General features: G+C 41.7%; 1 protein-coding gene across 1 annotated transcript in view; it reads right to left on the bottom strand.

Annotated features, from left to right (window-relative positions):
* Positions 1–13,777, bottom strand: part of plxna2 (plexin A2) — a 154,902-nt gene that overhangs the window by 37,352 nt on the left and 103,773 nt on the right. Inside the window, exons 11-15 of the mRNA XM_026333736.1 lie at positions 13,197–13,293; positions 12,634–12,833; positions 5,463–5,614; positions 2,352–2,469; positions 646–782 (exon numbers count right to left, since the gene is read on the bottom strand). Of these exons, the coding sequence (XP_026189521.1) occupies positions 646–782; positions 2,352–2,469; positions 5,463–5,614; positions 12,634–12,833; positions 13,197–13,293 (704 nt within the window). The remainder of the gene's footprint in view (positions 1–645; positions 783–2,351; positions 2,470–5,462; positions 5,615–12,633; positions 12,834–13,196; positions 13,294–13,777) is intronic.

Below are 13,777 nucleotides of genomic sequence, written 5' to 3'. Positions count from 1 at the left end.
AGAGAGCAAGGCTTTCCCCTGAGGGATTTCTAAGTAATGTCAAGGGAAAAAAGTCCAAGAAAGCTGTGAAATACAGCAGCTTATTTAATCGGAATAATCCACATCATCTTGGGAACAAGTGCTTTTTTTTTTTTTTTTACATTTGCTCACAGCATGCAAAATATCTAGCATTTTCTGACAGTGACATATGTAGCAGCCCAGAAAAGTTAAAGAAATAGTCAATTAATTGTGATGCTATCAGTGTATATTAAAGGCTTAGATGGTGTAGGTCTTGCAAAATAGAATCTAAGACATAAAGATACAGAAAAGACAAATGTCCCTGTTATTCTTCACTTTTTTGTTTTTACGCTTTAGTCCCATAATGTAGGTGTGGATTAGATTCACTTCCTAATGTCCATATTATATTGCAATGCCAGAGCCTTAAACTGTGAAATTTAAATTTGTGCCTTTCATTTGCACTTCATTGAATATGAACATTTCACATTTATACCTCAACCTAATGTGCAAGTACAATAAAAAGCCTTTCTTCGTTAATAGTCCGTGCCAACCAGCAGCTCAATCACATAGGCTGTTTTAGCAAATTAAAATATATGGCCTACTAATAGCACTTTTATGGTATAAATGGTTGCAGCAGGAAAGGCTCACCCAAAGAACTCGCATGTCTGGTTTCCAAACTGAACGTTGACACTGCTGCCGGCGCCAAGGTTTTCTCCGATTATGGTTACCTTGGTGCCCCCAGACTCTGGACCTCTGCTAGGGGACAGACCTGTGACTGTTGGGGTCTGCAAAACACAGAAATGGAGCAAATAAAAGGTTGAGAGAAGGAACAGAAAGAAAGGGCAAAGAAGAGACCAAAAGGCAGACTAAAAGATGGCTATGTTGAGTAAAAGGGGCAGCATCTCTGTGGTAGTGCTTGAAACCTTCACGTTTTATCACAGATCCTCGGCAAATTACAGTTATTCAGAGTGCAGTGCTGGTGGGAGAAAAGGGGATAAAACCAGGAGCTCTTAGAAGTCCCTGAGAGATCCTCCTCCGGTGCGTTGTGCATTGCTGGGCTGTGTCTGAGTGAAGCTTTTTAAAGACACTCTGAAAATAACTAGATTTTAGTGCAGCAGGCAGCTAGACCGCCGTCACATAGGCAGATGGAGAAATATCCAAGCTGACAGCCAGTCATATGGAGAAACACACATGCAGCTGTATGCGCATACCCAGGTAAACACACACACCTCACCGTGCACAAACAGTAAAAAAAAAAAAAAAACAGTTTAAAAACAACTAAATGCACGATCTGTCATTCACACTGTCCCCTTGCAGTACTCCTCTTTGGCTGGCTGATAAACACAGTCACACAGGGAGTGTGTCCTGTCCAGAAAATTGAAGAATGTTTATGTGATGCTGTACATTTTTTTTTAGGTGCCTATAATACAGAGGAGCTGCAAGTGATGCACTGTGAAGTATTCTCTGAGAGTTTCCACTGTTTCCCAGAGTATCAGCTGGTGAGAAAAAGTAGCCAAACTGTCAGCTAAATGTGACTTCCAGGATGCATGCTAAATCAGGTACTCTGAAAACAAAAGTAGTAATTACTGGCTGCTGTTCATTGTTAAGGCATTGCTAATTGTGAAGGTGTGATAGAGTGCAAATGGGAAAATACATTATCTGTTAGCAGCAGGCTAGACAGAGAGCAGGGGACAGAGATGGGGAAACAGAAACGTGAATCGCTTAGGATGAGGACAAACTAATGTTTGCCTGCTGTATTTCAGAAATTTTATTTTTTATCTGTTTTTACTTCTATCTCTTATGACTCTGCCCAACCATTCAGTAACATTTGATGTAATACTTTCATTTCCCAGCTGTTCGCAGAAGTTTAACAATTCTTACAACACTGTAACATCTCTCAATAATACAAAACCACAAACACTTCTATAAAGTCTTAGAGTATATCATTTCTTTGCCATCTGCTGTGCAATGCTTAACTTAAATAATACAGCTCAATACACTAACTCGCAACACTAAAGGGAAAACATGACAAAGTCAAAGCAGTATATGAGGTTATATTAACTTATTAACTTAATGGTCTTACCAATAAAGACAAGTTCAACCAGACACCCTCTTTAAAAGCCATGATCTAAAATAGCTAGTAAGTATACACAGAGCTTAATTACACTGTAGGTAGGCATGACAGCTTATGACAACACATAATTTTCCTGGGTCACACAAACAATTGCTTTTAACTGAGCTAACAACATATTTTCATTCACATTTGTGCAGCCCTATTGTTTGTTTCATACTGATAACAGCACATTTTACTGTCAAGTGTTATAATATGCAGTGTAGTGCACTTGCAATCATACCACAAAGGAGTAGAGCTGCGAGGAGCGAGCCCTGAGCTCTGGTCTGCACTCTCCAACACAAAGCTGGACAGGACCAGGTCTACTCTCTGCAGGAGCAGCATGCATCTCACACACAATCCTACAAAAGACACAAAATACAAAAAAAATTGTAATAATAAGTAAAATTACCACACATAGTATAGTAAAACAGAGCTTTATTATAAGCAAAATACTTGAACTGGAATACAATTTTTCTTAAAAATACCATAAAGCTGAAAAAGTTGTCTATGTTTGAATGCTTGAGTGAAGTTGGGAGAAAGTAATCAAAACACTTCTCTGCTTAATATTGATTTATTGTCATCTCTAAAAGCAGTTCTCTTTTGTTTTCTCATTCATTTCATTACGGGACACATCCAGACATCGACCAGGGCCCCTCGATGGCAGTCTTTAAATGAGACTGGTGCTCCTCCTCTATTGGCACTCCTACACAGCCAAATTGAGTGAAGTACATTTCCCACCAACAACCAGGCACCCCGACAGCACTGGTGCTGTGCCAGTATGACACGTGCAACGTAAATCACGCAGCAGGATCAATGCAGCTTTATCATGCCATGTGATCAGGTGTCGCCCAGTACTGCAGGTGATTAGATCAAATCACATAATAAAACGAGGACATGTATTGATCGGTGGTGCCAGGGAGTAATACAGTCCAAGAAGCAATCAGTGTGGAAAGACAGATAGAATATGTGGTGAGGCAGATGAAGCAGAGCAGACATATTGTTTCTTTACAGATCAGTTCTGAATTACAATAGATGATTCTTGTTGAATGACCTATGTGGAAGACAGTGGTTAAAGGAGGTCTGAAACACTGACAGAGTTTATATATTCATCACAATAGGCCTCAGACAAACAGAGACCTGAAGGCCTTTTCTATTGGTCCTTTGTGAAGCTGCATATTTATAGAAGCATATTTGACTTTTCAAAACGGAACATTTAATTGCATATTCTTGGCATCAACAAGAGTTCTGCTCTTCCCATAAAACCTGAGGGTTACTTCCAAACTGAATTCTTACTAACGAAGACTCAATATGGCCAAACATGTAAAGTAGGGTCTGCTTACAGAAAAATGAAGATTCAGCCTGCAGAAACACACAAAAGTTGAAACCTTTTCTTAAAGCAGCAGTGGCTTTTATACACATTTTTGAAGTAATGACATAAAAAACATATAAACATGTATGCTATTTTCTTTGTCCCATGCAGTCTAGTCCATCACAAGAAACCTGGTGACTGAATTAAGACTCAAAACAGCAAACAGCAACAGTCGGATAAGGACATGCATATAATGAACCTCGAGCCAATATGACTCCAAAAGGTCCAGAATGAAGTGTAGCTCAGAGCATCAGCATCATCATGAAAACTCCAAACCTTGCCAAGTCAGACTAAGTGGGTGAGAGGTTAGTTTTTTAATTTCCCTGGTTATTTTTTTTACATGCCATATAAATGAATTCCCCAAAAACAATAAAGTGCTGTCAGATCAGCGTGCTGCTGACAAATCGTCCCCTACAGCCAAGTGGCACATAGTGACTTTTAATTACAACTGCCTCGTCAAGAGAGTATGTCATCACCACCACTGTACTTACGATGCTTCTTAAGTAAAAAACACATACACACATAATAAACAGTGCGCTTGCATTTGTCTGAGCATTTATGTATAGTAGAATATGTGTGTGACAGATGTAGTGTAATAAGACTGAATGTACAAGAGTTACAGCACTGGTGCAATGCTGAGCTGTTCTCTTTCTGAGGGCAGAAGTAGGCCAGGGAACGAATTAGGGTTAAAGGCTCCTTTGAGAGCCATGACTGTGATAGCCTGTGTGTGTACCGGTACGCCTAACTCTGTGTGTGTCAGCTGGTCTCCGTGTGCTTCTATGCATTTAAAACTTTATACTGTTCTCTGCTGAAAGAGGAGAATTTAAGACTAAATGATAAACAGAGCCATTTTTAAGCGTTTGTCTTTTATAAAAAACTCTACACATGCATGCACATTATTATATTTCTTTAGGGAGATGCGGTCACTGTGGTACCCATTAATGGCCTCACACTGGCCATGTTACTCATTTAAAGATGTATTTCTTTCTTATAACATATTGATTTTTCATGGTGTAATCATTAACCTGTAGTAGCTCCATACAGAGTATTTTTGCTCAATATTTTTGCAGCATAGCATATTTTGAAAATTATTATAGGATTTTCATCACTAAAGAATTACTTTTCTGCCATTAACAGAACCCTATACCCAAAGGCAATCCAGTCTAATCTAACATGCTTATAGACTATATACAGTATTTATGGTAAAGCATCTTTGCACTATGAGTGTACATCCTTGCGTTGCTCTTGCAGGAGCTATATCACCTGAGGAGGTTAAACAGCCATAAGGCACTGGGTTTCTGTGTGGCTAGCCAAAAAGGGGATGGGCAAGTTGTGAAGCGTTTACCACGTTTCATTAGTTCCGGGTGAATGGGACAGGCTTAAATGTTATGTATGCACAGCATGGGACAATTAGGGAGGTAAACAGAAGTAAACACACACAGCTGTTATGGGATTGTTGCTGACTAGATAAGCTGGAGAGGGAGAAAACTGGGCTCATGTGCTGCAGGGAGAACAGTAATGTCAAGGCCAGACTGTCTGGACCTGCTCCAGTCTTCATTAAGGCAAAGATAAAAGACAAAGAAAGCAGCTTTTTGTCACAATCATTTATAGTGCTAGAGTCTGTTGGCTCTAACACCCCACACTTCATGTATCAAAACTCTAGTCACATGCACATATTATGGCTTTAAACAGGAACTGCATCGTTGCATGTTTATTCTCCTATTCTATAACTCTGTATTTAGTTTTCTATCAGGGGATTTGGGAGACAGATGTGTTGTTTACAAATTAGGATAATTAGCTGAGTAAAAATTCCCATGTGAACAATCCGGAGCAAGCATTTTCCAAACTGCTTTCAGTTAAATTGAAGGACAAATAATACAAATCATTCAAAAATCAGCATTACATGAATTTTGTGTGTTTTAAATTAGCACATAACAGTTTCTACATGTTAATGTTAGTATGTATTCTGTTTGTGCAACTTACTGTTCAGCAATGATGTAGCCATCCTCTACAGGGTTACACCTCACCCCTGCCACCTCCACATTGTCCACCATGTCCGAGAAAGCCAGACCAAGATTTGTCCCGTGGATGGTCACCCTTGTTCCCCCCTCTGGTGGTCCAGCCAGTGGGGTCACCTACAGGACATAAGCAGCCAAAGGCAGACAGAAACTTAGAAATGATTTGTGAAAGATTTTTTTTTTCTCCTTTTACATAAATCATAAATGGGCCCAGGTTTCCTTGGATGCTCAAGGGTAAATATGCCTCTTTCGGTCCAGGTGGCTGTAAAAGCAATTAAGCGCACTCCCCGTGCCTGCATCCACAGAATGTCAGAACATGCCATGAGTCACTGTGCCAAGAGCATGCTCTAATCACAACAGTTGTTAATGGCACATACTTTGTAGCTTTTTCTGTCTAAACACTGCATCACATTACATACACACAATGACACGCGAAGACCACGCTTTTAAACTCCTGTTTTTTCTACACATCCTTCCTCCAGACTATCCAACAGTGCAGTAAATCCAGTAAAGGTAAGTTCGTGATTAAAAAAAATGGGAAGGATTATTAACACTGCACAAAGCTGCCTACACACTATCTACTGCTGTTGCCATGGATGATAAATCCAATGATGGGCCATATTAATGCTTACTGCAGACCACCTACTCATAAAATACAATATGGCTGCCCAGCATGACCTTGGCATAGGGTGGCACAGTGCCTTCTGTGCCACGTAGCTCTGTTGAGGCTCTGACCTGGCCATCAGCCAACCCTGTAAACAAGAGAGGAAGAAAAAAAGAAAAAAGAGGAGGAGGAAGGAAAAAAGAGGGAGCAAGGCTAGAAAAAGACTAGATAAAGAAAACCCAAGAGAGTAGACAACACTGTTTGCTGGACGGGAAAGTAAAAGGAGATGGACGAGAGTAAGAAAGAGGAGGGCAGGGGGAGGAGAGGACTGTCACTTTGCTGTGTGGAACTGCTAGTGCTATGTAAACAATCAATATGCTATTACTGGCCATGCAAGCAGAAGGGAAGAGCCAACAGTCAGTTGTGCTAACTTACTGAGCCGCAAAGTGCCACGTGATGGCAACCCTCCGAGAGGTGCTGTACACCCTCCCCTCCCTACCCCCGACACCCACTAGGGCATTGCGGCTTTCCTGTGGGACGCCGGCATTGTAATCTAGATTCAGTGGACATTAATTGCTCTGGATGTAAAATAAGTGTGTCACAGCACCGCCTGAGGGGTCTGAATGCATGAATCTTTTACCATTGCTTGGGCATGCAGGGTATGGGGGGTGGGGAGTGGGGGGGGGATATAATGGCTAAATATATCCATGTCAGGCGATGGCAGCAGCTATTCGACTAGACTTAGCGATGGTTACATAAGCAATGTAAGGGCCCTGAGAGGGGGCGGGGGTTGGAGGGGATAGAGACAGGAGAGAGAAGACAGAAATAGAGAACAGAGGGAGAGGAGAGAGAAAATGGGATCAGCAGCAGAAGAAATGTGAATGCCGCTTTCAGTCCCATCAGCCGTGATGGATGACAGGTAAGGCAGGAATGATGACAGGACAGTGGTGTTGTATCACAGATGCCCCTGCTAAAAGCTTAGGAGACATCCTCCTTCTACCCTTGAGACTGAAATGTAGCCCTTCCCATGGTGGGCCAAGCATAGGAAGGAAGTCTAATCCATGCATGAAACCCATTTGACTGAGTTCCCCATTTGCAGACAGCCGTGATTCATCTGTGCATCATAGGAAAAACCATCACTTCAAAGGCTCATGCCACCACTGTCTTTAGGCTGGGAGTAGAACGTGCTTTTTGTCTCTGTCTGTATTTCTTATGCAAACGAAGGGACTAACTCCATAAAGGAGTCTCCTCATACATGACACCATGATTTCATTGCTTGGAAACCAGATCTTAATGACCTTTTATAGCCCAGAGGGAACCTACTGCACTCATGTGTTGTGGATAATCTTTAGAGGAGTGGAGAATGTCTTTATACTGCAACATACTCATTGCATCTCTTTTCCTTCTGTTGCTTTCTGTCTTTCACCATCTCTTCTCCTGCAGGCTAAGTGACACATCCTCCTCCTCCTCCTCCCCCTCTACGCACCAGCTTGCTTGTTTGTCTTAAATGTGCAAACTTCCAAAGAAAAGAGGAAGAGGAAGGCACATTGGACATGCATGCACACCCAGCCACCCTTATTCCCTCCACGTTTCCACCCAGTGCTGCCATGCCATGCACCCTGTGTAATCCTTTTACACAGTGCTGTTGCCTGCCTGGCATGATCACACTGTCAGTTGTAGGTAATTCCCAGAAAACAGCTAGTCAGTTGCACTGCCCACTCCCACTCTTGCACTCTCACTATTATAATCAATCTCTCTCCATCTCAGAGGAGGAGAGTGTTGATCACTTACCACCACATTTTCCTTAGATATTCTTCAGGATTTTGCAACAACCATAGAAACACTACAAAGGGGTGAGATGACCCAAAGACAGAAAAGAGGCATTTTAATCCACCAGGAAGAAACTACCAGAAAAGAGAGGGTCTGCCAGTCTCAGTAAAAGAAAAACTATGGAATCAGACAGAACTGGCCGTCAGTGTAAACAGCCTGGGGATGTCTGTCACTGTGGTGTTGACTTATTCAGCTGAAGTAATGGTGGGGAAAGTTGTGTTGATGCAGCCAATCTAAACTCAACAATTACAGTGGAGAGCAATATACAACCTCTGCTGCCTTCAGGCTATGCAAGTCTAGCATGTCACTGTAACTATAGTAGCTGACCAAGCTCAGTGGCAGTCTCCAAGACAATTCAGCAATAATAATATTTAATTATCTCATATCCTGCTGAAATATACAATATCAGCATTTTTACTTTAAATTCTTTATTCTGGTCCTTTAATATACAGTGTACATTTATAACAACAGGGTTTTACCACCTTGAAGCTCTAAAGGAATTCTCATATATGACAATGGATGTACAGTATCTCACAGAAGTGAGTACACCCCTCACATTTTTGTAAATAATTTATTATATCTTTTCATGTGACAACACTGAAGAAATGACACTTTGCTACAATGTAAAGTAGTGAGTGTACAGCTTGTATAACAGTATAAATTTGCTGTCCCCTCAAAATAACTCAACACACAGCCATTAATGTCTAAACCGTTGGCAGCAAAAGTGAGTACACCATTACCAGGGCCTTAACCAGGGTCACGGGGATCTGCTGGAGCCCATCCCAGCTCTCTCTGGGTGGAAGGCAGGGGTACATCCTGGACAGGTCACCAGTCCATCACAGGGCCACACAAAGACAAACAACCACACACATTCACACTCATTCCTATGGGCAATTTAGAGTCACCAATCAACCTGACATGCGTGTTTTTGGACTGTGGGAGGAAACCGGAGTACCGGAGTAGTATACATGGGGAGAACATGCAAACGCCACACAGAAAGGCCAGGTTGCGAACCCACAACCTTCTTGCTGTGAGGCAACAGTGCTCACTCAGCCACCATGCTGCCCCTGGATATTATGCTTTTGAAATTAAATAGCCCTTGCTACAATTTAGGAGTGTGCAACTAATCTCTTTGTCTTTGGATTCTGCTCAGACTAATTCGAGCATATCACATTTAATTGTGAGTAGCATTTAATGGGCTTGATAAAACCCCACTGATCACTTGTTCCAGAACAAACTACATCCTAAATAGTTTATGGGGTCTTAAATGTCTTGTAGTAAGCCGAGAGATATGGGTCATGATGAAAAGAGTTTTTAGTGCATATGAGGGGAGAACAGAGGAGACAAAATGACAAGATAAGGGGTGTATTTGTGAATGACTGAGTTTTCTTCAGTGAGCATTACAAATGCTAAATGTTCAGGTCATTTTAAGTTATTGCAAGGTGTTGTACACGTGTTGGGTATGTGTAGTTTAAACTGCACGCTACTTGGCTCACATTATTGACTAGTTTATTGGAAGGCAGCATACAGTACAGCAGCTCTCACGGGTATACAACAGTGAGGAGGGTTCAGGTTTACTATGATACTAACTGCCAAACCCACCATCCCTGTGGTGCTCAAAATACTAACAATAAGCTTACATAGACTGTGTGAGAGAAACAGAGAAAGAAGGGAAACTTACATTTGTTTCTTTCCTAAGGCAACACCTAGATGTTTATATCAGTGTCACTGGGAGGCAGGGATGCCTCTGTGCTATACTGTAAACTCATACAGAGACCACAGCTGAAGCCTATTGAGGAGATGCCTTTCATATGCCCATCCAACTCCCAGCTTCATTTGATGTCGTTCCCTCTGCTGTTAGCAGGGCCTTACATCTCTTCAATATTAATGGCCCATGGTGGGAGGCACCATGGCACTTAATAGAAACATTAAATATTCAAAAGGCCTATCTTGTGGTAGGCACATCTACTAATGTGCTAGTATGTATACAAATCAGCTCATGATGGGGGCTTTGGTGCATACAATCAAAACCAAATTTATTAATAAATTCAACCCACCAGGGGGATGTCTGCTTCTTAAAGTAACTGCAATCACTGAAAGACGAAGGGGGTAGGACACAGCACAAACGAGCGCCGAATTCACCGGCAGTGAAGAGGGGAAATGTTGGTGTGTCTGTGTGCATCTGAAGTTTGTGCCCATGCAATGCGTCTAAATTAACGCAGAGTTGGTTTTGCCACCTACAGTTGTAAACAGACCTGACTTCAGACAACCCACAGGGGCTCCATTTCCCTTTCCTTTTCCTCCCTCTTGTCATTCTCCCCACCTTTTAATGATTTACTTCCTTACTCTACCTTTTCCATCTATCTGTTGCCTCCCTTCACCTCACTCAAGACCTCCATACTCTCCTCACACTCCATCAAAATTTGAACATTATTTTAACATAAAGGAAACATTCACCAAGTCAGGTAGTAATTATAGTTATTCTTCTACATTTTCTGCATACTCCCCTTCCATTCCTTTAACCTACAATATTTCCTTGAATAGCCTTTTGAAAACGTCCTTGTTACATAAATCTGTCGTTTCTACAAACTGTACACAGTTGGAAAGAGCTTTGGCAATATGTTGTTTTCTGCTAAAGCCAACATATCTACAGTACTTCTTGCAGCTGCTGCAGATAGACAAATTGTTATATCCTTGCCTTTGATATAGAATGGCGTTTTGCCTGATTGTCGACCGTGAGTGATTTTGCAAGCCTTTACTAAGATCCTGACACACTGACACGTAAACCCGATGATCTCTACAGATATTTGAGGCAATTGAAATATTCACTGCTACTGTGATTTATTTAAATTTTCTATGGTGTTTAAAAATTGAGTTTTGGCCTCTAGTCTAATGATCGAATTAACTACTAGAGCCTTCTCCCTCTCCTTGAAGTGTTCAACCTTTAGGTGGTTACTGAATACCTGTAATATTTCTTATATTTTGCTCCTTAATGGTCGCTGAGTGACAGATGATAGCCTTGGCTATCATATACCATGATTACAGCAATATTAAAAACAGGGATGGGAATGAAGCATGTCCCAGTGGATAGCAAAGAGCAAGTGAACAACAAACAGGAAGGGTAATGGAGTTACACACAAGAGTAACTTAATTCACCAGGATGAGTCAGAGACAGCGATATACACACAGGGGGGGAAAGAGGAGTAGGGTAGAAAACAGAAATGCAGAAAGGCCAGAAACAGAGGGATGAGGGATGGAAAGGCAGACTTAAAAAGAAGTAGGGATTTCCTTTTTCTTCATCCTTGCCTCTCTTCTTCTGGCTTATCAGCGTACAGTATAGCAAATCAATTAACCAAGTCATTAACTTCACTTTTTAATTGGCCAAAGTTAGATGTGGATATACGGTGTAGGAATGAGAAGCCGAATGAATCAATGTGGAGGTGGACTAGTCTGCTGGGTTAACCACAGCGCACTGGTGCATTACCAAGCCTTAATAAATAGTATGTCCTCCTGGCCTGACTGCCATGTCACAGTAAACCCACCAGGAAGGCCGAGCTGGGGTAACAAATACACACTTCCAGGTGGAAGACATTCAGGTATTGGGCTGGGTTGTTGCAGTGTGTGGGAAGGTTCAGAATGGGAGAGGACCAAGGAGGTGGGGCAGATGCATCCCCTTGTTTTTTTTGTATTTTTGTGGATGTAATGGAAATTAAAAGGATGAATCTCTGCTGGCTAGCTAAAATAGGTTACATTCTCATTCAAAATGGCGGTTTTCTTTTGTTTGTGAGGCTGTTTTTAGATGGTTTCAAAGTGATTCCAAAGTGCTGGAATAACCTTGTGAGAAGACAAATGAGTAGGTGTATGTGCACACTGCACCCAGCCACGAAGAGAAGGTAGATGTCAAAGAGGCAGGCCTTTTACACCCAGTAAATCTGGCCCTGTGTGTGCATGTGTGTGTATCTCCGGGCTGTTGTCCTTGAATAAGGCCTGAAGGTAGAAAAGAATTCACACATAAATAAATATACACATGTGAACATAAAGCATACTTGCATATGGTCATATATATATAAACACTATGGAGCATACAGTACACTCTTCAAATAACAAATGCCATCTCAATTAGAAAAACATATTCAGAAAGAAAAAGATAAGACACAAAGAGAGCCAACATTAACACATCTGCAGGTAGCAGGTGAGGCCAGCACTGCGGGGAGCTTTTTTCATGCATATTCTCATTCATTCTGGGTCCAGATAAAAACATAGCAGATTAACTGCTTACTGCTTCTCTTGCAGTAATTCTTAATGCAAATAAAGCATTTCATTGTCATCTGTCCTACCTGTCTCTTAAGAGTTCTGCTGTTATTGGTATAACTTGGTTATAAATGTTTAAAAAAGCAGGATCAAGTGTAAACTGTGTCTACTATGCTTTAGTGGTTATGATGTGCTTTAGAGAATACAAAGCAGGCCTATGCACTAGCAGGCCTATGCACTAGCAATGCTGCTGTCACTGATGACAATGTCTTATCAAGCTGTTACAAGCTGTTAGAGCCATTAACTTCGGAAGTTTAAGAACAGTGCTACAGGATCAGCTGAGTGCCTTGACAACCACATGAACTATAATGAGATGCAGCAACGTGGCAGCTGATTATTGCACATTGATTGGAGTGAGAGGCATGTGGACACGCAGAAAGGACAGACAGACCTCAGTGATGCGTGGGTTGGTGCACTTGACATTCTTGCTGGAAAGGTTCAGCCAGCGGGTGGTGTAAGGGTTGATGGGAGGGCAGTGGTGCCGCAGGGTACATCTTCCCTCTCCACTGCACCAGCCACACTGGAACTTCCTCTCTGCCTTCAGACACATGCCGCAGCTGTCCCGCTGTGCTGCACACTTGTACAGGTGCACTGTGGGATGTAGGAAGCAGTGTGGATATGTACAGCACAGCCCAGCATAGGATGCAACAAATAAAAAATCTGCACAGGTATTCGGAAGGTATTTTTTATTTAAGGAAAACAGACAGCAGGTCTGCCGTGAGTAAAATACACCCAAGGGCTATTTCTTCTCTTCTCTCCAATGACATATATTTTAAAATACAATTATGGTTAATATACTGTACCATACAAATATATACACATGGATTTTCTTGAACTTTGCTTAGAAAAGATCGTATTTGAAAGCAGAGAGAGATTAGGAAATAATATGTGTTTTAGATTTGTCCATCTTCATCTTGTTAGCCAGCACATGTTGTCAGCATCATTTGTTCTTACCTTGGATATTCTCCGGGTTATCAATAATAAAGTTGCCATTCCACACCACTGAGAAATCCACAGGCAATTCACTGATTTTCATTCCTTCGTACAGATACTAGGACAAAAAAGAGGGGAAGAGAGTGAGAGATGGAAATAACAGGGGAGAAATAAAAAAAAAAAACAAGGAGTATAACAATTGTAGGCTTGGCAAATTGAATCCCTATGAGTCCTTGTAGATGTAGCACTCTGCCCTTCCACTGTTACCCCAAACTTACATCATCTCATCATCAGAAAGCTGACAAAGAGGGAACTCACAAGAAGTGGGACAGCTGGGCAGAAGCTTCAGCTTTTGCTTCTGGCCTTTACAGATGCTGTCCTTAACAACCTCCTGTGGCCTTAATTCCAGTTTTGACATTCAATGTGTGAGTGCATGAGAAAGAGAGCCAGAGTGTAAAATGTGTAGGTATGTGGGAACATACTACTGGGAACATACTGCAGAAGTCAGTGCATGCTTGACTGGAGGGCAGAGCTATGCTGCAGTCTTCTCCAGTGTAATTAGCTAAGCTGTATCTACTGTGTCTCCACTGTCTAAATGACAC

Source organism: Mastacembelus armatus, chromosome 7 (assembly GCF_900324485.2).
Source record: "Mastacembelus armatus chromosome 7, fMasArm1.2, whole genome shotgun sequence".
Classification (NCBI taxonomy): domain Eukaryota; kingdom Metazoa; phylum Chordata; class Actinopteri; order Synbranchiformes; family Mastacembelidae; genus Mastacembelus; species Mastacembelus armatus.
Note: the sequence above shows the minus strand (reverse complement) of the source record. Positions and strands in the feature narration are given on the sequence as shown.